At 41.7% G+C, this 20,164-nt stretch overlaps 1 protein-coding gene across 1 annotated transcript in view; it reads right to left on the reverse strand.

The window, feature by feature from the left end:
- The window catches only part of Cep63 (centrosomal protein 63), a gene marked incomplete at its 3' end in the record, with an annotated part of 37,506 nt that overhangs the window by 3,444 nt on the left and 13,898 nt on the right, over positions 1 to 20,164 (reverse strand). The window contains 4 exon segments of the mRNA XM_008849575.1: positions 5,486 to 5,625; positions 5,941 to 6,174; positions 15,052 to 15,165; positions 19,314 to 19,436. Coding sequence (XP_008847797.1) covers positions 5,486 to 5,625; positions 5,941 to 6,174; positions 15,052 to 15,165; positions 19,314 to 19,436 — 611 coding nt within the window.

Consider the following 20,164-nt stretch of genomic DNA (forward strand, 5'->3'; position numbering starts at 1 on the left):
GGGGAGACCCAAAAAAAAAAAAAAAAAAAAAAAAAAAAAAAAAAAAAAAGAATAATATCTTTGCAGTACAATATCACAAAAACAATTGGGTAAATGCCCTCTTTCCTGTTTTAAACAACACAAACAGTTCTTTTGTCAACTTCCTTTTTCAAAGAAAAAAATTTAATAAGTCATTATTATAGAACAATGGTGTTATATCCTTTAGATCAATTTTACCTATTTCAGCAAATTCTAGAATGTTCATTTAATACTTAGTATATGATAACAATGTGCTAAACACTGAAGCTGACAAGAAAAAGAAAAACCAGAGATCCTCTTGTCTTATCCACAGATGGGAAAATCAGAGCCTGCAGAGGATAATGTGCCCAACATAGCACTGGGGGTCAGAACAAGAGGCTTCTGAGCCTGACCACAGGACAGCGACAATATCAAGAAGCCAGTCAAGAAAAAAATCCATGATAAAATGTAAATTTTGGTTCTCATATCAAAAGAATGATAATAAGCTGTGGGTTTTTGGGGGGGGGTATTTTTAGCTTTTACTTTTATTTAATGTTTATCATTCCAAGGAGAGGCAATTTTGAATACATCTTTCCAGAAATAATGTGAAGCGTTTTACTCCATCTAAGGTGTACTGCACCACACTATACGACACTGTACTGCACCACACTATACGACACTGTACTGTACCACACTATACTACACTGTACTGCACCCTATATGACACTGTACTGCACACTATACAACACTGTACTGCACCACACTATACTACACTGTACTGCACCCTATACGACACTGTACTGCACCACACTATACGACACTGTACTGCACCACACTATACGACACTGTACTGCACCACACTATACGACACTGTACTGCACCACACTATACGACACTGTACTGCACCACACTATACGACACTGTACTGCACCACACTATACGACACTGTACTGCACCACACTATACGACACTGTACTGCACCACACTATACGACACTGTACTGCACCACACTATACGACACTGTACTGCACCACACTATACGACACTGTACTGCACCACACTATACGACACTGTACTGCACCACACTATACGACACTGTACTGCACCACACTATACGACACTGTACTGCACCACACTATACGACACTGTACTGCACCACACTATACGACACTGTACTGCACCACACTATACGACACTGTACTGCACCACACTATACGACACTGTACTGCACCACACTATACGACACTGTACTGCACCACACTATACGACACTGTACTGCACCACACTATACGACACTGTACTGCACCACACTATACGACACTGTACTGCACCACACTATACGACACTGTACTGCACCACACTATACGACACTGTACTGCACCACACTATACGACACTGTACTGCACCACACTATACGACACTGTACTGCACCACACTATACGACACTGTACTGCACCACACTATACGACACTGTACTGCACCACACTATACGACACTGTACTGCACCACACTATACGACACTGTACTGCACCACACTATACGACACTGTACTGCACCACACTATACGACACTGTACTGCACCACACTATACGACACTGTACTGCACCACACTATACGACACTGTACTGCACCACACTATACGACACTGTACTGCACCACACTATACGACACTGTACTGCACCACACTATACGACACTGTACTGCACCACACTATACGACACTGTACTGCACCACACTATACGACACTGTACTGCACCACACTATACGACACTGTACTGCACCACACTATACGACACTGTACTGCACCACACTATACGACACTGTACTGCACCACACTATACGACACTGTACTGCACCACACTATACGACACTGTACTGCACCACACTATACGACACTGTACTGCACCACACTATACGACACTGTACTGCACCACACTATACGACACTGTACTGCACCACACTATACGACACTGTACTGCACCACACTATACGACACTGTACTGCACCACACTATACGACACTGTACTGCACCACACTATACGACACTGTACTGCACCACACTATACGACACTGTACTGCACCACACTATACGACACTGTACTGCACCACACTATACGACACTGTACTGCACCACACTATACGACACTGTACTGCACCACACTATACGACACTGTACTGCACCACACTATACGACACTGTACTGCACCACACTATACGACACTGTACTGCACCACACTATACGACACTGTACTGCACCACACTATACGACACTGTACTGCACCACACTATACGACACTGTACTGCACCACACTATACGACACTGTACTGCACCACACTATACGACACTGTACTGCACCACACTATACGACACTGTACTGCACCACACTATACGACACTGTACTGCACCACACTATACGACACTGTACTGCACCACACTATACGACACTGTACTGCACCACACTATACGACACTGTACTGCACCACACTATACGACACTGTACTGCACCACACTATACGACACTGTACTGCACCACACTATACGACACTGTACTGCACCACACTATACGACACTGTACTGCACCACACTATACGACACTGTACTGCACCACACTATACGACACTGTACTGCACCACACTATACGACACTGTACTGCACCACACTATACGACACTGTACTGCACCACACTATACGACACTGTACTGCACCACACTATACGACACTGTACTGCACCACACTATACGACACTGTACTGCACCACACTATACGACACTGTACTGCACCACACTATACGACACTGTACTGCACCACACTATACGACACTGTACTGCACCACACTATACGACACTGTACTGCACCACACTATACGACACTGTACTGCACCACACTATACGACACTGTACTGCACCACACTATACGACACTGTACTGCACCACACTATACGACACTGTACTGCACCACACTATACGACACTGTACTGCACCACACTATACGACACTGTACTGCACCACACTATACGACACTGTACTGCACCACACTATACGACACTGTACTGCACCACACTATACGACACTGTACTGCACCACACTATACGACACTGTACTGCACCACACTATACGACACTGTACTGCACCACACTATACGACACTGTACTGCACCACACTATACGACACTGTACTGCACCACACTATACGACACTGTACTGCACCACACTATACGACACTGTACTGCACCACACTATACGACACTGTACTGCACCACACTATACGACACTGTACTGCACCACACTATACGACACTGTACTGCACCACACTATACGACACTGTACTGCACCACACTATACGACACTGTACTGCACCACACTATACGACACTGTACTGCACCACACTATACGACACTGTACTGCACCACACTATACGACACTGTACTGCACCACACTATACGACACTGTACTGCACCACACTATACGACACTGTACTGCACCACACTATACGACACTGTACTGCACCACACTATACGACACTGTACTGCACCACACTATACGACACTGTACTGCACCACACTATACGACACTGTACTGCACCACACTATACGACACTGTACTGCACCACACTATACGACACTGTACTGCACCACACTATACGACACTGTACTGCACCACACTATACGACACTGTACTGCACCACACTATACGACACTGTACTGCACCACACTATACGACACTGTACTGCACCACACTATACGACACTGTACTGCACCACACTATACGACACTGTACTGCACCACACTATACGACACTGTACTGCACCACACTATACGACACTGTACTGCACCACACTATACGACACTGTACTGCACCACACTATACGACACTGTACTGCACCACACTATACGACACTGTACTGCACCACACTATACGACACTGTACTGCACCACACTATACGACACTGTACTGCACCACACTATACGACACTGTACTGCACCACACTATACGACACTGTACTGCACCACACTATACGACACTGTACTGCACCACACTATACGACACTGTACTGCACCACACTATACGACACTGTACTGCACCACACTATACGACACTGTACTGCACCACACTATACGACACTGTACTGCACCACACTATACGACACTGTACTGCACCACACTATACGACACTGTACTGCACCACACTATACGACACTGTACTGCACCACACTATACGACACTGTACTGCACCACACTATACGACACTGTACTGCACCACACTATACGACACTGTACTGCACCACACTATACGACACTGTACTGCACCACACTATACGACACTGTACTGCACCACACTATACGACACTGTACTGCACCACACTATACGACACTGTACTGCACCACACTATACGACACTGTACTGCACCACACTATACGACACTGTACTGCACCACACTATACGACACTGTACTGCACCACACTATTCTCTTCAGTTTATCTTTTGCCTTATGAAAAAAAAAGAAAAGAAAAAATTTTACTCCATTCTCTACTAGGACTTGGCTTGTTTTTCAAGAGGAAAAGCCACATAAAATGGCAAAATCGCTCTGTCAATACTTGATTTCTGCATCAGAGAAACTGAAAATTTAGCAGGCAAGAATAAAAGTACATCCAGGGGCTGGAGAGATGGCTCAGTGGGTAAGAACACTGGTTGTTCTTACAGAAGACCCGGGTGCAAATCCCAGCACCCATATGGCAGCTAACAACTGTCCATAACTCCAGTCCCATGGGATTCGACAGCCCCTTCTAACCTCTGCAGGCATTGCACAACACGGGTGAACTTATCTGCATGCAGGTAATACACGCATACACAAAATAAGAAAAATAAGCAAAATTTTAAAAAATATGTAGTGGGCCCCATGGGTCCATACCTGTGCATTTATCTACCACTGAGGTGGCTCATGGTAAGCCCTTGGATAGCTTATGCTAAGAGGTAACTTAGGATGGGGTGCTGGCCCAGTTAGGCTAGATGAAGCTTTGAGCCATTTCATAGCAGCCTGACCTTAAGGGAGAAGGGAGGGCTGGAGACTGAGTTGGCAGCAGTTCAACCCTGCACACAATGAAGCCTCAATAAAAACTCTAGACACCAATTCAGTGAGCTTCCCTGGTTAGCAATAGTCTGTACAGGGTCATAGTTCAGTGTCACCTAGGTTAGTTACTGAACTATGGCCCTGTACAGACTATTGCGCCTTCCAAAGAGACATGGTCATAGACCACAGAATAAGGAGTTCACAACTTTTTGATCATCAGAATCTTAGAGACCCAAATCAAAGGGAAAGAAAAAAAATCATGCAAATTTTATAACACAACAATAAGCTAATTCATAAATCAAAACTGGGTAAGAAGAACCAAAAGATCAAACACAAAATTATAAATATTCAAATACTAAAATCAGGACTTAATGTTAAACCATCAGTGGATACGCAGCATAATACTTAAGATTAAACAGACCTTACGGTTTCTACAGAGTGCTGAGTGTCAACTGCCTTTAATTTTGTTTGCTGTTTCTCCTTCTGCATTTTTGCCTCATGGATGAAATATTCTTGAGATTGAAGATTTGCTTTCAACTCTTTCTGTTCTTCCTGCAGAGCCTGCAAAATACTCAGAAAAAAAATCAGGTATTATCACAACCTTCCTTCAGTTTTCTCTCTTTTTTTTTTTTTTTCCTGCAGAGCCTGCAAAATGCTCTGAAAAAGTCAAATAGCATTGCGGTGCTCCTATTTCGTGAGAAAAAGCAGCCAGGGAGGCAGACTTTATGACAGGCACAATATTAATACAGCTGTCAACAGCTTAGCTATCAGCTTCTGGGAAGGGAAGAAATCATACAGTTTGGGACTTGGTTCTAGGTTAGTCTCTCAAAACACTCACACATGCGTTTCCTCAACCCTAGTAACTTGACAACACACCTCTAATAACTTTTCAGATTCCCTCAACTTTTCTTCCTTTTGCCGCTGCTCCTGCAGAATGGTCATATTGGTTCCAGTCAGGTCGTTGACCCTCATGTTAAGGCGCTCAATTTCCAACTCATTGGCATAGATGGTGTCCTTGGCTCGCTCAAGTTTACTGTTCAGGTGCTGAATTTCTGACTGGCTCGACAGCTCCACAGACTCTAATTTCTGTTTCCTATTGGCAAGCTGAGCCTAGAAACACATAGACTATTAATAAGTAAAAGAAAAATGATAAAAGAATAGTCAACACTAGCAAACATAAAAAACTTCAATTTTACCTCTATAAAAATGATGCCATCACTAAAAATATAAGAAATGGAGCTGGAGGGATGGCTCAATGGTTAATGGTTAAGAGTGCTTGCTGCTCTTTCAGAGGACTGGACTTTGGTTCCCAGCATCTATGTGAGATCCTGACACCAGCAGGCCATGTGTGTATACATACACAAATAAATAAATAAATAAATAAATAAATAAATAAATAAATAAAATTAGTTTAAACACATCACAAAGGAGGAATTGAGGAAGTACAGAGATGCACACGCCTTTAATCTCAGCACTCGGGAGGCAGAGGCAGGCAGATCTCTGAGTTCAAGGCCAGCCTAGTCTACATAGTGATTTCCACGGCAGGTGGGGCTAAAGGGAGACCCTGTCCAAAAAAAAAAAAAAAAAAAATTCTTACAGAGATGCTTTTTTGTATATATTTATGTTTGTGTGGTGTGCACACACATTATGTGTGTTCAAGTATGTATGGATGCACATGCATGTATATGTATGTGTGTGTGTCTAGGCCTGAAGTTGATGCCTTCATCATTCTCTGTTTACTGAGGCGGTCTCTCAAAGTACCTGGAACCTGAGGTTTCAATTAGTCTGGCTAGCAGCATACTCTGGGGATCTCATCTCCACCTCATACTGTGATAACACGTGGGCCACTATGCCCACTGGGCATTTCTTTTTAATTTTTAAAAATGTATTTTTATTTTATGTGTATGAGCATTTTGCCTGAATGTGTGTATATGCATCACATGTGTGCAATGCCCTAGGAGGTCAGAAGAGGGCATCAGATCTCCTGGAACTGGAGCTATGGACAGTTGTTAGCTGCCATGTGGGTGCTGATAACCGAACTTGGGTTGTCTGCAAGTGTAGCCAGTGCTCTTAACTGCTGAGCCATCCCTCCAGCCCCATCCCATCAGGCTTTTCTGTGGGTTCTGGAGATCCAAACTTTGGTCCTCAACACTTGGACAGCAAGCACTTTACCCTTGAGCATTTCCTCAAGCCCCAGTACAGGAATTCCAAAGGAAAAGACTGAAGACAGCTGCATTATTTTACCTGCAGGTGAAGTTTAACCCCAGCTATGAGCCATCTGAGAAGAAACACAGAGTTATCTCCTACTCACAACAAAGGGATTAAGAACTATAATGCAACACTCTGTTTCTCCCTCTCTCTCTCGCTCTCTCTTGCTCTTTCCCTCCCTCCCTTCCTCCCTCCTTCCCTCCCAATGTTTGGGATGTAAAGCCTTGCACATGCTGGCAAGTGCTCTACCACTGAGCTACATCCCCAGTCCAAATGCATCATTCTACTTCTTGTGGAAGCTCAGAAAGTAAAAACTTTAAATTAAGCAAACTTACTAAATTTGTAGCATGCATATCATTCTCTTCCCACCCACAGTGTGTTGCATATAATTATTCTGTTTTAGCACCCTTGTCAGATACATTAGAAATACTCATCTTCAGATCATTCTAAGTGAGCTCAAAAAGTGTTTAAATTTAGAAAGGTGGGAAGACTGTAGTATTTTATTCATTGACGAAAAGGTGCTTCTAGGAGGATTGGTTTTATCAGCAGTTTTGGACTTTTCCTGGGCTGATTTAACCAAATACAACACATCTCAAATTAGCTCTTTTCAATGACATTTTCGAATGAGGTACATTCAAATAAAGCCATTTTAGCAACTGTTCTCACATGCCTGCCATGTATATTCCTAACCGTTAGTTCTGTGTGCTTGCTATAATGGTTTTGGCTTCCCATTTTCTGATTTGTGCAAGTCTTAATTCAGTATCTAGACTGGCTCTTCATCTATACTCTCAAGATGGACATAAATCATTTGTAGAAGTAAATATTCCTTACTTTAAATATTCCTAAAGGTAAAGGCACACGACTTTAGGAATTCAAGTAGAAATGTCTCTGTGGAATTTATATGTTATAGACTTAAAGATTTTATTGTATACAGTACAGGATCAAAATCTTGTACTGTATATTATGGTAACAAAAAGCACTAAAATATGACCATAAGGCAAAGAAAGAGTAGGAGGCCAGGTGTGGTACACACCTTTAATCCCAGCACTCTGGAGGCAGAGGTAGGCATATCTCTGTAAGTTTTGAGGCCAGCCAGTCTACACAGCCAGTTCCAGGCCAGCCAGGGCTACATAATGAGACCCTGTCTCAAAAAAAAAAAGAAGAAGAAGAGGGGCTGGAGAGATAGCTCAGCAGTTAAGAACACTGGGTTTGAATCCCAGCACCCCATGGCAGCTAACAAATGTCCATAATTCCAATTCCAGGAGCTCCAACAGCTTCTGTCCTCTATGGGCACTGCATGACATGGGTAAACTTACCTACATGCAGGCAATACACTCATACACATAAAATAAAAATAATAAATATTTTTTAAAAAAGAAAAAAGAAAAAGAAAAGGAAAGAAAGAAAATCCCTGCCCAAAGAAAGAATAGGAGAAGAGAGGCGAAGACACAAATACTATCTGTATAAGGTACGGATCAAGACCAGGGCAGACGCATTTCCTTTCTTTTTTACTGAATTCCTACAAAGGTATGAAAAAAAGACTCAACACATGTTTAGAGTGCAACTGTCTCCAGATGTCCAAATACAATATAGCCTTCTTTTTCTCAAGAGGAAATCTTACAGAATCCTCTCCATAGTAATTAAATGCAGAGATTGGCTGAGGGTAAGAAGGAGAAAAGGATGCAATTATTTGCTGTACCTCGATTTACCCATCCTGTCCACCAGCCCTGGAGCTCACAGAACCCAGATGGAAACCCCTGTCCACATGGGCACTCAGGAGGAGAGACAATGGCATAATGGTAAAACACACATGCAGTGACTGTTTATCAACACTTAACTCAAACTGTGATCTGAAAGCAAATGCAATATTGGAGGTGAAGCTATAGTTTAAGTAAATAGTTTAACCAGTTAGTCTTAACCAGTTACCTTAACTTCTTAGTTTTGAAAAATCAAGGATCTTTTATTGATTTATATTTCACTCATACAAAAAGACATAGTGCTTTTAACACATAATCATCCTAAATATAAATTTTGAATTTTCACTAACTAGAAATAATACCCAAGGCCTGCTGTGCTGGTTAGTTTTTGACATAAAACTAGTCACCTGGGAAGTGGGAGCCTCAACTGATGAATTTCCTACATCAGACTGGCCTGTGGGCATGTCTCTGGAGCATTTTCTTGATTGCTAATTGATGTAGAAGGACCCAGCTGTAGTAGTTGGACCTGGGCTGCATAATATAAGGAAAGTAGCTGAGCAAGCCAGGGAAGGAAGTCAGTAAGCAGCTCTCCTCCACAGCCTCTGCTTCGCTTCCTGCTTCCTGCCTTGAGTTCCTGCCTTGGCTTCCCTCAATGATGGACTATGATGTAGAAGTGCAAGACAAACTAAGCCCTTCCTCCCTAAGTTGCTTTTGGTCAGAATGTTTTATTACAGCAAACAGAACAGAAATTAGAACACCTGTACTGTCCAATATGACAGTAAGAGGCCACATGTGCCCACTGCCACACTGGATTGGGTTAGTCTGATTTGAGAAATGCTCTAAACGCAAAATAAACAAACATTGGAGAGTCAAAGACTCAATTTAAAAAGAGAATATAAATGGTGTACTGATATTTTACTAGACTGGGTTAAATAAAACATAGAATTCCACATTTTTCTTTTTGCCTTTTTTCCTTTTCATTCAATTTTATTTCAAGATGATTTTTAAAATGTTAACATTCTTTTATTTAGGCATTATTTATTTTTTATTTCAATGTACAATTATATTGAATTTTTGTGCACTTCATACAAAACATCCTAATCATCTTTATACCACCTATTCCATCTGTATCCCTATACCTCCCCCGACCAGACTTCATGCATTCTGTCATATATGATAAGGCCTATCGAGTCAAGTTTGTGTACCCAGATGTCCCTTAGGGCAAGTTCATCCACGGGAGTCCAGTCAGCCTAGTAAAAATGGTAAATAATATGTGACTCACATTTTATCTCCACTAGCACTGCATTAATTTAAAAAGTACCTTTGCCAATACTAAGGAAATCAGAAATAATCATATAAACCATTTATAAAATTACAGTTACCTCTCTTAGTTATCTAGCTTTAGAAGTATTTAAAGGTAAATACATTTCAAATCATTTTTGTAAAAACCACTGCCAGAAACCAGTAACTTCTCCCATTAAGCATTTAGCTTTGTAGCTATTTTGCTGAAGTAGGTGGGGCTATCTCAACTACACAAATGACAGTAAAAGTGATGAAACAATGAAGAAGGCAATTTATATCAGGAGACAGAAAGCAAGCCAGCTGAGAAGTTTACAGTTCAGTAGGCTCAGCAGGGATCGGAGGAGCACACTGGGAGCTCCAGATTTACAGGCTCTTGAGCTGCCACCTATTGGGATGCTGAAGGCTGTGGCTGGCATGGACACATCTGGAAGTGCCCATGATGAGGAGCTAGGTAAGGGGCCTGACCCTGCAATGACCAGGCCTTCACGCTAGGATTCCTTGGCAAATCAAAGGCCCTGCTGCTTCTGCCCAGAATGTTCTTAGCAACTTTCCTGGCTGCAGCAGCATTTCCTTGATCTGAATTCAAGCCCAGCTCCCAGCCCCTCCCCAGCTGTCTCACACCTTAGCTGTCCACCATAGTACCACTGGCTTACATTCCATATGAATTTTACAATCTTCTGTCAAATCCTCAAAGTAAGTCAAAAAGTTATATGAATAATCATTTGAAAAAATAAATACCTATCAAATAAAACCGATGCCAAAATGTTTTAAATAAAATATATTTTTAAAAGTTAGAAAGTATTAAAGAAACCTTGGCCGAGGTAAAACATTTTAGAATGACATGAAAGATATGAACCCCAAAGAAAAAGCTGACATAATTAAGCCATTCTAAATAGCTGTTCATAAAACTTCATTTTCATAAAAACTACTTGTTGAGGGGCTGGAGAGATGGCTCAGCGGTTTAGAGCACTGACTGCTCTTGCAGAGGAACCGGGTTTGAGTCCCAGCACCCACACGGCGGCTATGAACCGTCCTTAAACTCCAGTTTCAGGGGAATCCAAAGCCCTCTTCTGACCTCCATGGCATTGCATGACACGGGTGCAGGCAATACATGCAGGTGATACTCATACACATAAAATAAAAATAATAAAATATTTTTTAAAATTACTTGTTGATATTAAAGCAAATTAGATATACGCACACAACCACCACATAACAGGCACAGGATTTACTTACACTGATCTAGGAAAAGCTCATTCAACATAGCAAAACACAAAGACCCTAAAAAAAAACAGTGAGTGAAGGACACAGAATTTCCAAAAAAGGGAGAAAATAGATTTAAAAATGTTGAACTTCACTCGTAATTAGACAAAATTAAACAATCAGATACTAAACTTTTCCTCTCTAAGATTGACAGGCAAGCCTAAAAGTGAGGTAAGTTAAAAGAAGTAACAGTGTCCAGTGTTGGAACCCCTGGACCCCTGGACATCCACATATTCGACTGGAGAAAGCCTCCAGCAGTCCATTTGGAGAGCATCTGGGGATATACATTAAAATCCTTAGCAATACACACCGCCATGAAGCAGCAATCTCACTTTTAGGGCCCTTTCTTTTTTAAATTTGTCAGTTTGATTGTGGGGAAGATGTGCTGCATGTGAGTGCAGGTACCCTGGGAAGACAGAGGAGCCCCTGGAGCTGGAGTTCCAGGCAAATGTAAGCTGCCCCTCCCTCCACAATTTGGGTGCTGGGAACCAACTAGAGTCCTTCGCAAGAAGAGTAGATGCTCTTAACAGCTGAGTCATGTCTCAGCCCCTAGGGCCCTTTCTCACAAAAATAAATGAGCAAATAATCCTAAATGGGTATATAAGTAAAAGCTTAAAAGCGAATGTTCTATAAGAAGGGATTGGTGACACAGATCATGATACATTTAACAGGAGAATGCAGCACTATGCAGCCACCATGACTACACATGCTGGCACATCATATATCAACAAATGAAACAACAAATACTGTATCAAAGTACTTAGCTCAGCACCTGTTCTACAGTAAGCACACCATATATTCTTGAAATGGTAAGTTTTGGGACGTTTTCAAATGTGAACAGAAATACAGAAAGTACAATATGCTCATTGCTTAGCTTCAAAATTATCCACACTTTGTTATCCTTAGTACTTAAGAAGCTCACAACTACTCCTCCCCCACCCCCTCATTTACAGTTTGACTCTTACCAAAGGGACATGAGGACAATGGGTACTGCATGAAAGCACAGAAAACTACACCAAATACCAATCACGGTGAATCTTTCAGGGCAGGATTAGAGATGGTTCTACTTAATTCTCATTTTGTTTTGTTCTCATTTTTTGAAAATGAGCATAATTTTAGAAGTTGACTAAAAGATACCAAGTAAATATATGACTCAGAGTGGGAAGAGTGGGAACCTACTTCTGAATCCCATTTTTAGATGTTAAAAATATGTAAGAAAAAAAAATTACGTCAAGGAATTTTTCTAAAGGGATCTTCTCAATCTCCGCGTTTCTACTGTAACTTACATATCAACCAAATGCAAGAGTCACGCTCCACTGGATTCTGACTCAAACAACCAACTGTAGAGGGTAGATTTCAGACAACCGGGGAAAACTGAACAGATTACATATTAAATTATATTCCTATTATTTATCCTGTTAATGTGATATTGACATATGGAAAGGTGTTTCTTATTTTGAAAGACCTGTTAGGAAATGAGATGACACCTGTCATTTGCTTTTTAACATTTTAATAGTCAAAAATAGAAAGTAGAAAGTTAGAGTTCTGGTTTTCCAAGATGAAAAGTCCTAAAGAACAGCTGCACAACAATGTGTGCATACAGCTGACACTAATGGACAGCACCCTGAAAGCCAATTTAGATGGGGGTGTAGTGCTTGACTAGTGTGAGTGAGAGCCTGGGTTCAATCCTCAGTGAGAAGAATGAATGAGGAAAAAATATGTTTTTTGAGACAGGGTCTCCCTATAGCTGGCCTGGAACTTGCTATGTAGACCAGGTTGGCCTTGGCCTCTTGGAAATCTGCCTCCCAAGGGCTGGGATTAAAGGTGTGCGCCATCACGCCTGGCTGAGGTACAATTTTTGTTATAAATTTTAAACATGGCCAGGCATGATGGCACACATCTTCAATCCAACACTTGGAAGGCAGAGGCAGGCAGATCTCTGAGTTTGAAACCACCCTGGTCAACATGGTGAGTTCCAGGCCACCAGTAAGACTCTGTCTCCAAAAGAAAACAAAAAACAAAAACAAAATTAACACACATACACAAGATTGGCATGATGATAGCTATTAATGCTAGGTAATGGGCATAGAGAGGTTTAATTAAAATGTTTAGTAAAGGTAATCATATAGCATTGATTGACACATATTGAGCCACAGAAAGCTTTAAGTCTTGTTTAATTTACCAAAGGAGAAAGAGAAATACATTTAAAAGTAACATTTTTAACTAATCAGTGTTTATTTTAAAGAAAATAATAAGAAGAATGAATATCCTTAGTAGGCAAACACATGATGGCTCTTTAAAGTGTCTTATTCTAGCCCTAGTTGAACAATGGTAAATAAAAATCCCATTTTTACTAAGAATGAAGTTATATAGAGTTGATAATCACAATAGTAATTTGTTAACAGTGACTTTAAAAAGACTCTGCAATCAATAAACACTCCAGGAACAAATAATTGAAGGCTGAAAAAATAAAAACTCAATTTGCTCTTTTCCAATCTAAATGCTGTAATTAGAATGTAGTGTGTGTTGTAGCTATTAGGTGTGTACAGAGCAAATCCCCTGTTCTAGAAACCTCAGGGCTCCATTGTCCTGCTTTGGCTGCACAGCTTGTTCCAGTCTACAAAATAGTTTGGGGTTTTTTTTTCCCCTCTCGGGCTTATAGGTCCCTCCTGACATTCTGAGTGGAGTTACAGCAAAACCATTTGCAATCGCTTATCAGATAGCTGGTATTTCAGGGAGACAAAGAAAAAGTCAATACTTAAAAGAACCAAGAAAATGAAATTTAAAAGAGAAAAGAAAAATTTTTCCTCTAGCGCTCTGAACTTCCTCAGTCTGTTCTGCCATTAGAAACCGAGATTAGAACTACCAGCCTTGACGGATTAGCACACTGCAAATAACATGTACACAGGCACGGAGAGGCAGCACTAGCGGCCACAATCTCCCTCCTCTGTTCATTTTCCTTCACGGTCTTGATTTTAAATAAAAGAAAGTGAAGGAGCTATGTTCCCAGAAGACATACCCTAAATTCAGTGTCTACTTTATTTTACCAAGTCACTAGTTTTCGTGAGATCCTGCAGCCACAAAGACAGGAGTTTTAGATACGGTGCACAGCAATGCAGTGTGATTCTCTCCAAACAGGAGGACTAACTGAGCTCCTGGATGAGGCACCTCAGCTAAGGTTCTCAGGCTGTCACAGAGATGGAGCAAAGCACAGGCAGAAGTAGACCCAGAAAGACCATGACAGAAGCAGAAAAAAAAACAGAAAAGGAGACAAAGAGAAGAGGGGCAGGGACCAAGATTAGGAGAGTGGACACAAGAAAGCAAGTGGGTACGAGACCTGCAAGTGGACAGAAGGTTGAGCCGGGGAGGGAACTCTGAGCCTATCTAGATGCTGAAGAGGATGAGCCTACACATAGCAGAGAGAAGAGCCATGGAATGGCATCAGAAATTGTACGACAACAGGTCAGATTCAGTCAAAACCTACCAGCCACTCGTATGCGAAATGGCTTAAGCCTACCTGAATTATCTCCGATTGTTCAGCCAGAGCCTTCCTTTGTGCTTCCAGAGAAGATACCTGTTGCTGATAAATCAAGCGCTGCTTCTCCCAGTCCAGCGATTTCTGACGAAATTCCTGAGGAGGCAATTAAGGCACTTAACATCTAAGTGCTTCCCCTGGCTGCCACTACTTTCCAGATTCACTTTGCTCTAATTTCCCCCTCTCCCCAGTACACCTTTCTCCTCAGCAGGAGCCCCATTACTCACTTAGTTGACAGAGCTGCAGAGTAACACTGAATTCCTCTCACACTGTGCCTCTGGATACCTGTCTTTCTAAATTTAACACCCTAATGGGTGAAAAGTGGGAAACACACTGAACAGTGGGTTCATGAACATCTTCACACATCTGCTGCCACCTAAGGGCTGCTATCATTGTGTAGTGCTCAGAAAAACGGATGCCAAGAAAACTAAAATGTCAAAGTATGGTTACATATACCCCATGCTATCCAAGTTCCTGACATCCATCCAAGCAGATTCAAGTAAATTTTCAGATGAGGAGCTTGGTAGCCCAATTGTCACTTCTTGGAATCTAAAATATATTCTGATTTCATAGTCAAATTTTTATTATCTCAAAGCCTAATAAACAACAATGACTGGCCTCGCCAACAATCGCTATAGGTACAATAGTGGCACTTTTATCTTGGGGGTAATCAACAGCTGCCTAATTGGTACTAAGGCCCACTCAGTGGAAGGGAACTCGTGTGTGGTATTGTAAACATAGCCAAATACACATGGCCAGAGAGGTCATAGATCCTAGAGAAAAACCTACTTTTGCCACATCCCTAGACCAACATAATTCCTTACGTTATTCTAAATATGTATTTTCATATTTACAGACAAATGTACCTTTCACCCTTCATCAAAGAAGCTTTTATTTGTAACAGATGAATACTATTAGAGTTCCAGAACTGGTCAAAAGCAGAATATACATGTCTGTATAGTCTAACTCAAGTGACATATCTTCAATGCAACCTCTACATTTAGGATGAATGCATCTCTCTATTCTGACCAGAGAAGTCTCCTTATGCAGTAGATGGTAATTAACACAGAAACCCACAATAGGCCAATGTGCAGAGAACAAGGGACCACAGAGTGCTTATCCCTGAGTAGGATACCTGTTTCAAACCTCTGCCTCCCAGGACTCAGGGATCATTATAGAAGAGGAGGTGGATAGATTGTAAGAGCCAGAGGAGGTAAATGACCACAAGGAAGCAGAATCTTCTAGACAGCTGGGCAGTTGCTCATACGAACTCACAGCAATGGTGCGAAGCAAGCACAAGTCCTATGCAAGTTCTATGCAAACTAGACAAAAATCCCAGCATGGACATGGGGAAGTGGGTAAGAAATCCCAATCCACTCTGAAGAATTTTGGCAATTGATGGCTGCTGGGAGGGGGAGAAACAGTCTTACGAGGATAGACTCTGGGTGGGCCGAGTGGATGGACCCATACTGAAGGACATTTGGGGATACAAATCAGATTCTATAGGTCATATTATACATATAAGAGTGCGTTAAATTGGATGGGGGCAGTGGGGGCAGGTATAGATGGGGAAAGGGGATCTGGATACCATCAAACTATACTGTATAAAATCGCAAAAATTCAACAAAAAAATTAAATTAAAAAAATGTACTATTCAACAGAACTGTAAAATTCTTGAATAACATAGGAAGTCTCTACCACATTTTAACAGATATTTATAACTCAGAACTACAAGTGCAAAATTAATGGCTGACCAACAGCAACTTCAGAATGATCATGAAAATGAGTCCAAATCAAAGGAAAAGATGCTCAGTCTTTCTATCACTGTCCTCAGCTTGAGATCCCTCCTCAGGTTCACTGTTGGAAATCTGATTTCTGATATTCCGTTCAGTCACTTTATTATATATGCCAGTACTAACTTAGGTACAACATCTAATAAAACAAAACCTGGCCCCACTCAATTGGAGGGTGAAAGAAAACAAATTATCTTTATGAACCTGTTTTATGAGATATAAATATGTATTTTAGAGGAAATGGAGCCTGGAGTACAGAAAAGACAAGGAAAATGCTAAAGCAATGTCTTGGATAGGGAAGGGAGAGAGAATTCTTCCAGCAAGGGAGGAAGGCAGGGCACACAGGCACAGATGTAGAGAGGCAGCAGACACCAGGGAACAGAAAAGAAGATGCCCAGGAAGATGATGTGAGAACAGTGTTGAAAAGTGTGAGGAGAAAAGAGTCACTGTGGAAAGTAGGATCATGAGAGGAAATACAGAATGATTCTGGGTCTTGTTGGGAGCCATTTAAGGTTAGTGACCATGAATTTAACATAAAGGCAGCCAACATGTATGTTCAACTGCATGAGGCAGGTAGAGAGTGGGCGGAAAGCAGACCTAACTAGAGTTATGATGTTACCAAGTAAGGGGACTGAAGAGAGAAGGGTGAAGGAAAATGTAAAGAATGCAGCCATGGACTCTGAGCTGGGTAAAGGCCAGGAAGTGACAACACAAGGTAGATATGGAGCACAGGAAACATGGCAGAATTCATTCACCTAAGGGGCAGCTAATGATTACCGAGTATCAGACACTAAAGGGAGCAGGCTGAAAAGATAGGGGTGAGGACTACATGCTTAAATATTAATGGGGCCTGTAATATTGGTAAAGACAAACCCTAAAGAACGGCCCTAAGAGTAAACGGATGAGACCAGGAGGAAATCAAAATATCTATGGAAGAAAGGATATCAAGAAACTGGAAGGCCAGAGTATGGTAAGCACCATCTCAGTGGATGAAACCCTCAAGAGTTATGATAAGAAGAGCATTAGAGGGCTGGAGAGATGGCTCAGCAGTTAAGAATACTGACTGCTCTTGCAGAAGACCTGGGTTCGAATCCCAGCACCCACATGGCAGCTAACAACTGTTCGTAACTCTGGTCCCAGGGGATCTGACAGCCCCTTCTGTCCTCTGCAGACATTGCACAACACGGGTGCACTTATGTCACACAGGCAATACATGCATACACATAAAATAAAAATAATAATTTTTTTTATTTAAATAGAGGAGCATTAGATAAGATAGTAATGAGGTGGCATCTCTGAGCCAGAGGAGTAACCTAGGATCAGGATGGCTACTGTGCTCTGTGTTCACTGCTGAGTAGTACAGGCTGATGATGAACATTGAAGATGGGGTTCTGAGGTAGAGATGAAAGAGAGGGGTAAGGAAGTGACACTGAGAAGCAAGAAGGAATGAGGGGTGGTGGGAAAAGGTATTAATGAGGAAGGCTGAAGGGGAGGCAGAGTGTGTGGTCCTCTGAACCTACTATATAAAAATACTGAGATGAAAAATACATTGAACACAGAAATTAGATAGTAAGATACACTATCATCAAGAGCACAAAAATTATAAGTAATCACATAAAGAGTTGAACAATGTTTCTCAAATTAGAATCAGCTAGGGGACCTGGGTAAAATGCAGATTCCTAGGTCCCATGCTAAACTAATGAATCAGAATCTCTGAGGTGCTAAAAGCACCCTGGGTGATTATTATACACACTAAAGAACTTATGGGGAAGACAGAGGAGGGAGGGAGAGATTCCAGGTGCAAAGGATGAAGCCTTGTGCTGCTCTACCATCGCTGCCTCCTGTCAAAATATACCATAATCACAGAGCTACTCAGTAAAAACCAGAATCAGCAGGGAGAGGTGAATCCTCTGTAAATCAGCTTGCTCTATCTCAATGGGAACTGAAGATAAACCATCTGATATGCAGAGTACTCTATACAAGAAAAGTCAAGAATTGTCCACATTAACTAGCACCAATCTGTTTGGTGCTAGAGACACAGTAAGACACTGCTATAACTGACGGTCAGTGTTTCTCAATATGGAAGATACTGGGTACTGCAGTCTTTTCTAGGATATAGTCCCAGGTGTGCCTGCCACCCCTGCTCCCTGCACCTTGAATGCCAATGTCATGCTCCATCATTTTAACAACAACTACAAAAAATGCCCTACATTTCCAAATGGTCGATCTACCCTGTTGAGATTTACTGATGGGCAGGGGCTACATCAGCCATGGGGATCAAGTGACAATGGGTTGCACTGTGCATCATGCCTCCCCCATACCCCCCCCAAAAAATAGCTCAATGGCAGTCCTGGGGATGGAGGAGACTAGCTTCAGGAAACAGCTCCATTACAAATAGCATTTTCCTACATGAAGGCTGGCAACCATAACCGACTGTTGCTGTGAACATACCTCTATTTTTCCAGTTAGTTTTTCAATCTCAGACCGATCCTCCCTTTGATTTTTGGTATTTCCTCTGAATTCTCTTATTTGCTTTCTCTGCAGCTTTTCATAGCTTCTCTTCAGTCTGCCTAACTACAGAAACAGTTGTTTAACTTAAAGCTTAAGAGTTAGCAAACAGTGGTCAGACAAATTGGTATTATAAAACTGGAGTAATGCTAAGCCATGCTACTGAAAACAGGTCAACAGCATGTTAGAGTTGCAAAGCAAAATACAAAAAAACTAAAAATTATAGAACTGGAGATACAGCTCTGCGGGGAGAGTGCTGGCCTAGTAAGCACAGGACCCTGGGTTGGATCCCCAGCAACAAATAAACCAGGCATTGTGGCACATGCCTGTAATATCAGTACCTGGCAGCACAGGCAGGGGGATCAAGGTCAAGATCATCTTCACCTAAAGAATTCAAGGCCAACCTGGGATACATGAGACACTATCTCAAATGTGGGTAGAATATTAATGCTACTAAAGAAATAGTTAAAGAAATTTTAAACAAAACTAGTTCTGGGCTGGAGAAATAGTTTAGTAGTTAGGAGCACTGGCTGCTCTCTCAGAGGACCCAAGTTCAGTTCACAGTACCCACATGGTGGCTAACAACCATCTATAACTTCAGTTCTAGGGGATCCAACAACCCTCTTCAGGCCTCCACAGGCATTGCATGTGAGTGCATTTATATACATTCAGGTAAAATGCTCATACACATGAAATAGAAATAAAAATTTTAAATTAGTTTTATCACAATTGCCTTGAATTCATAGGCCCCACAAGCCACCACACATAAAAAGCAAAGCAGTAACTCTCTCTTT

This window comes from Nannospalax galili, unplaced genomic scaffold (genome assembly GCF_000622305.1).
Source record: "Nannospalax galili isolate Female #2095 unplaced genomic scaffold, S.galili_v1.0 scaffold2025, whole genome shotgun sequence".
Taxonomy (NCBI): domain Eukaryota; kingdom Metazoa; phylum Chordata; class Mammalia; order Rodentia; family Spalacidae; genus Nannospalax; species Nannospalax galili.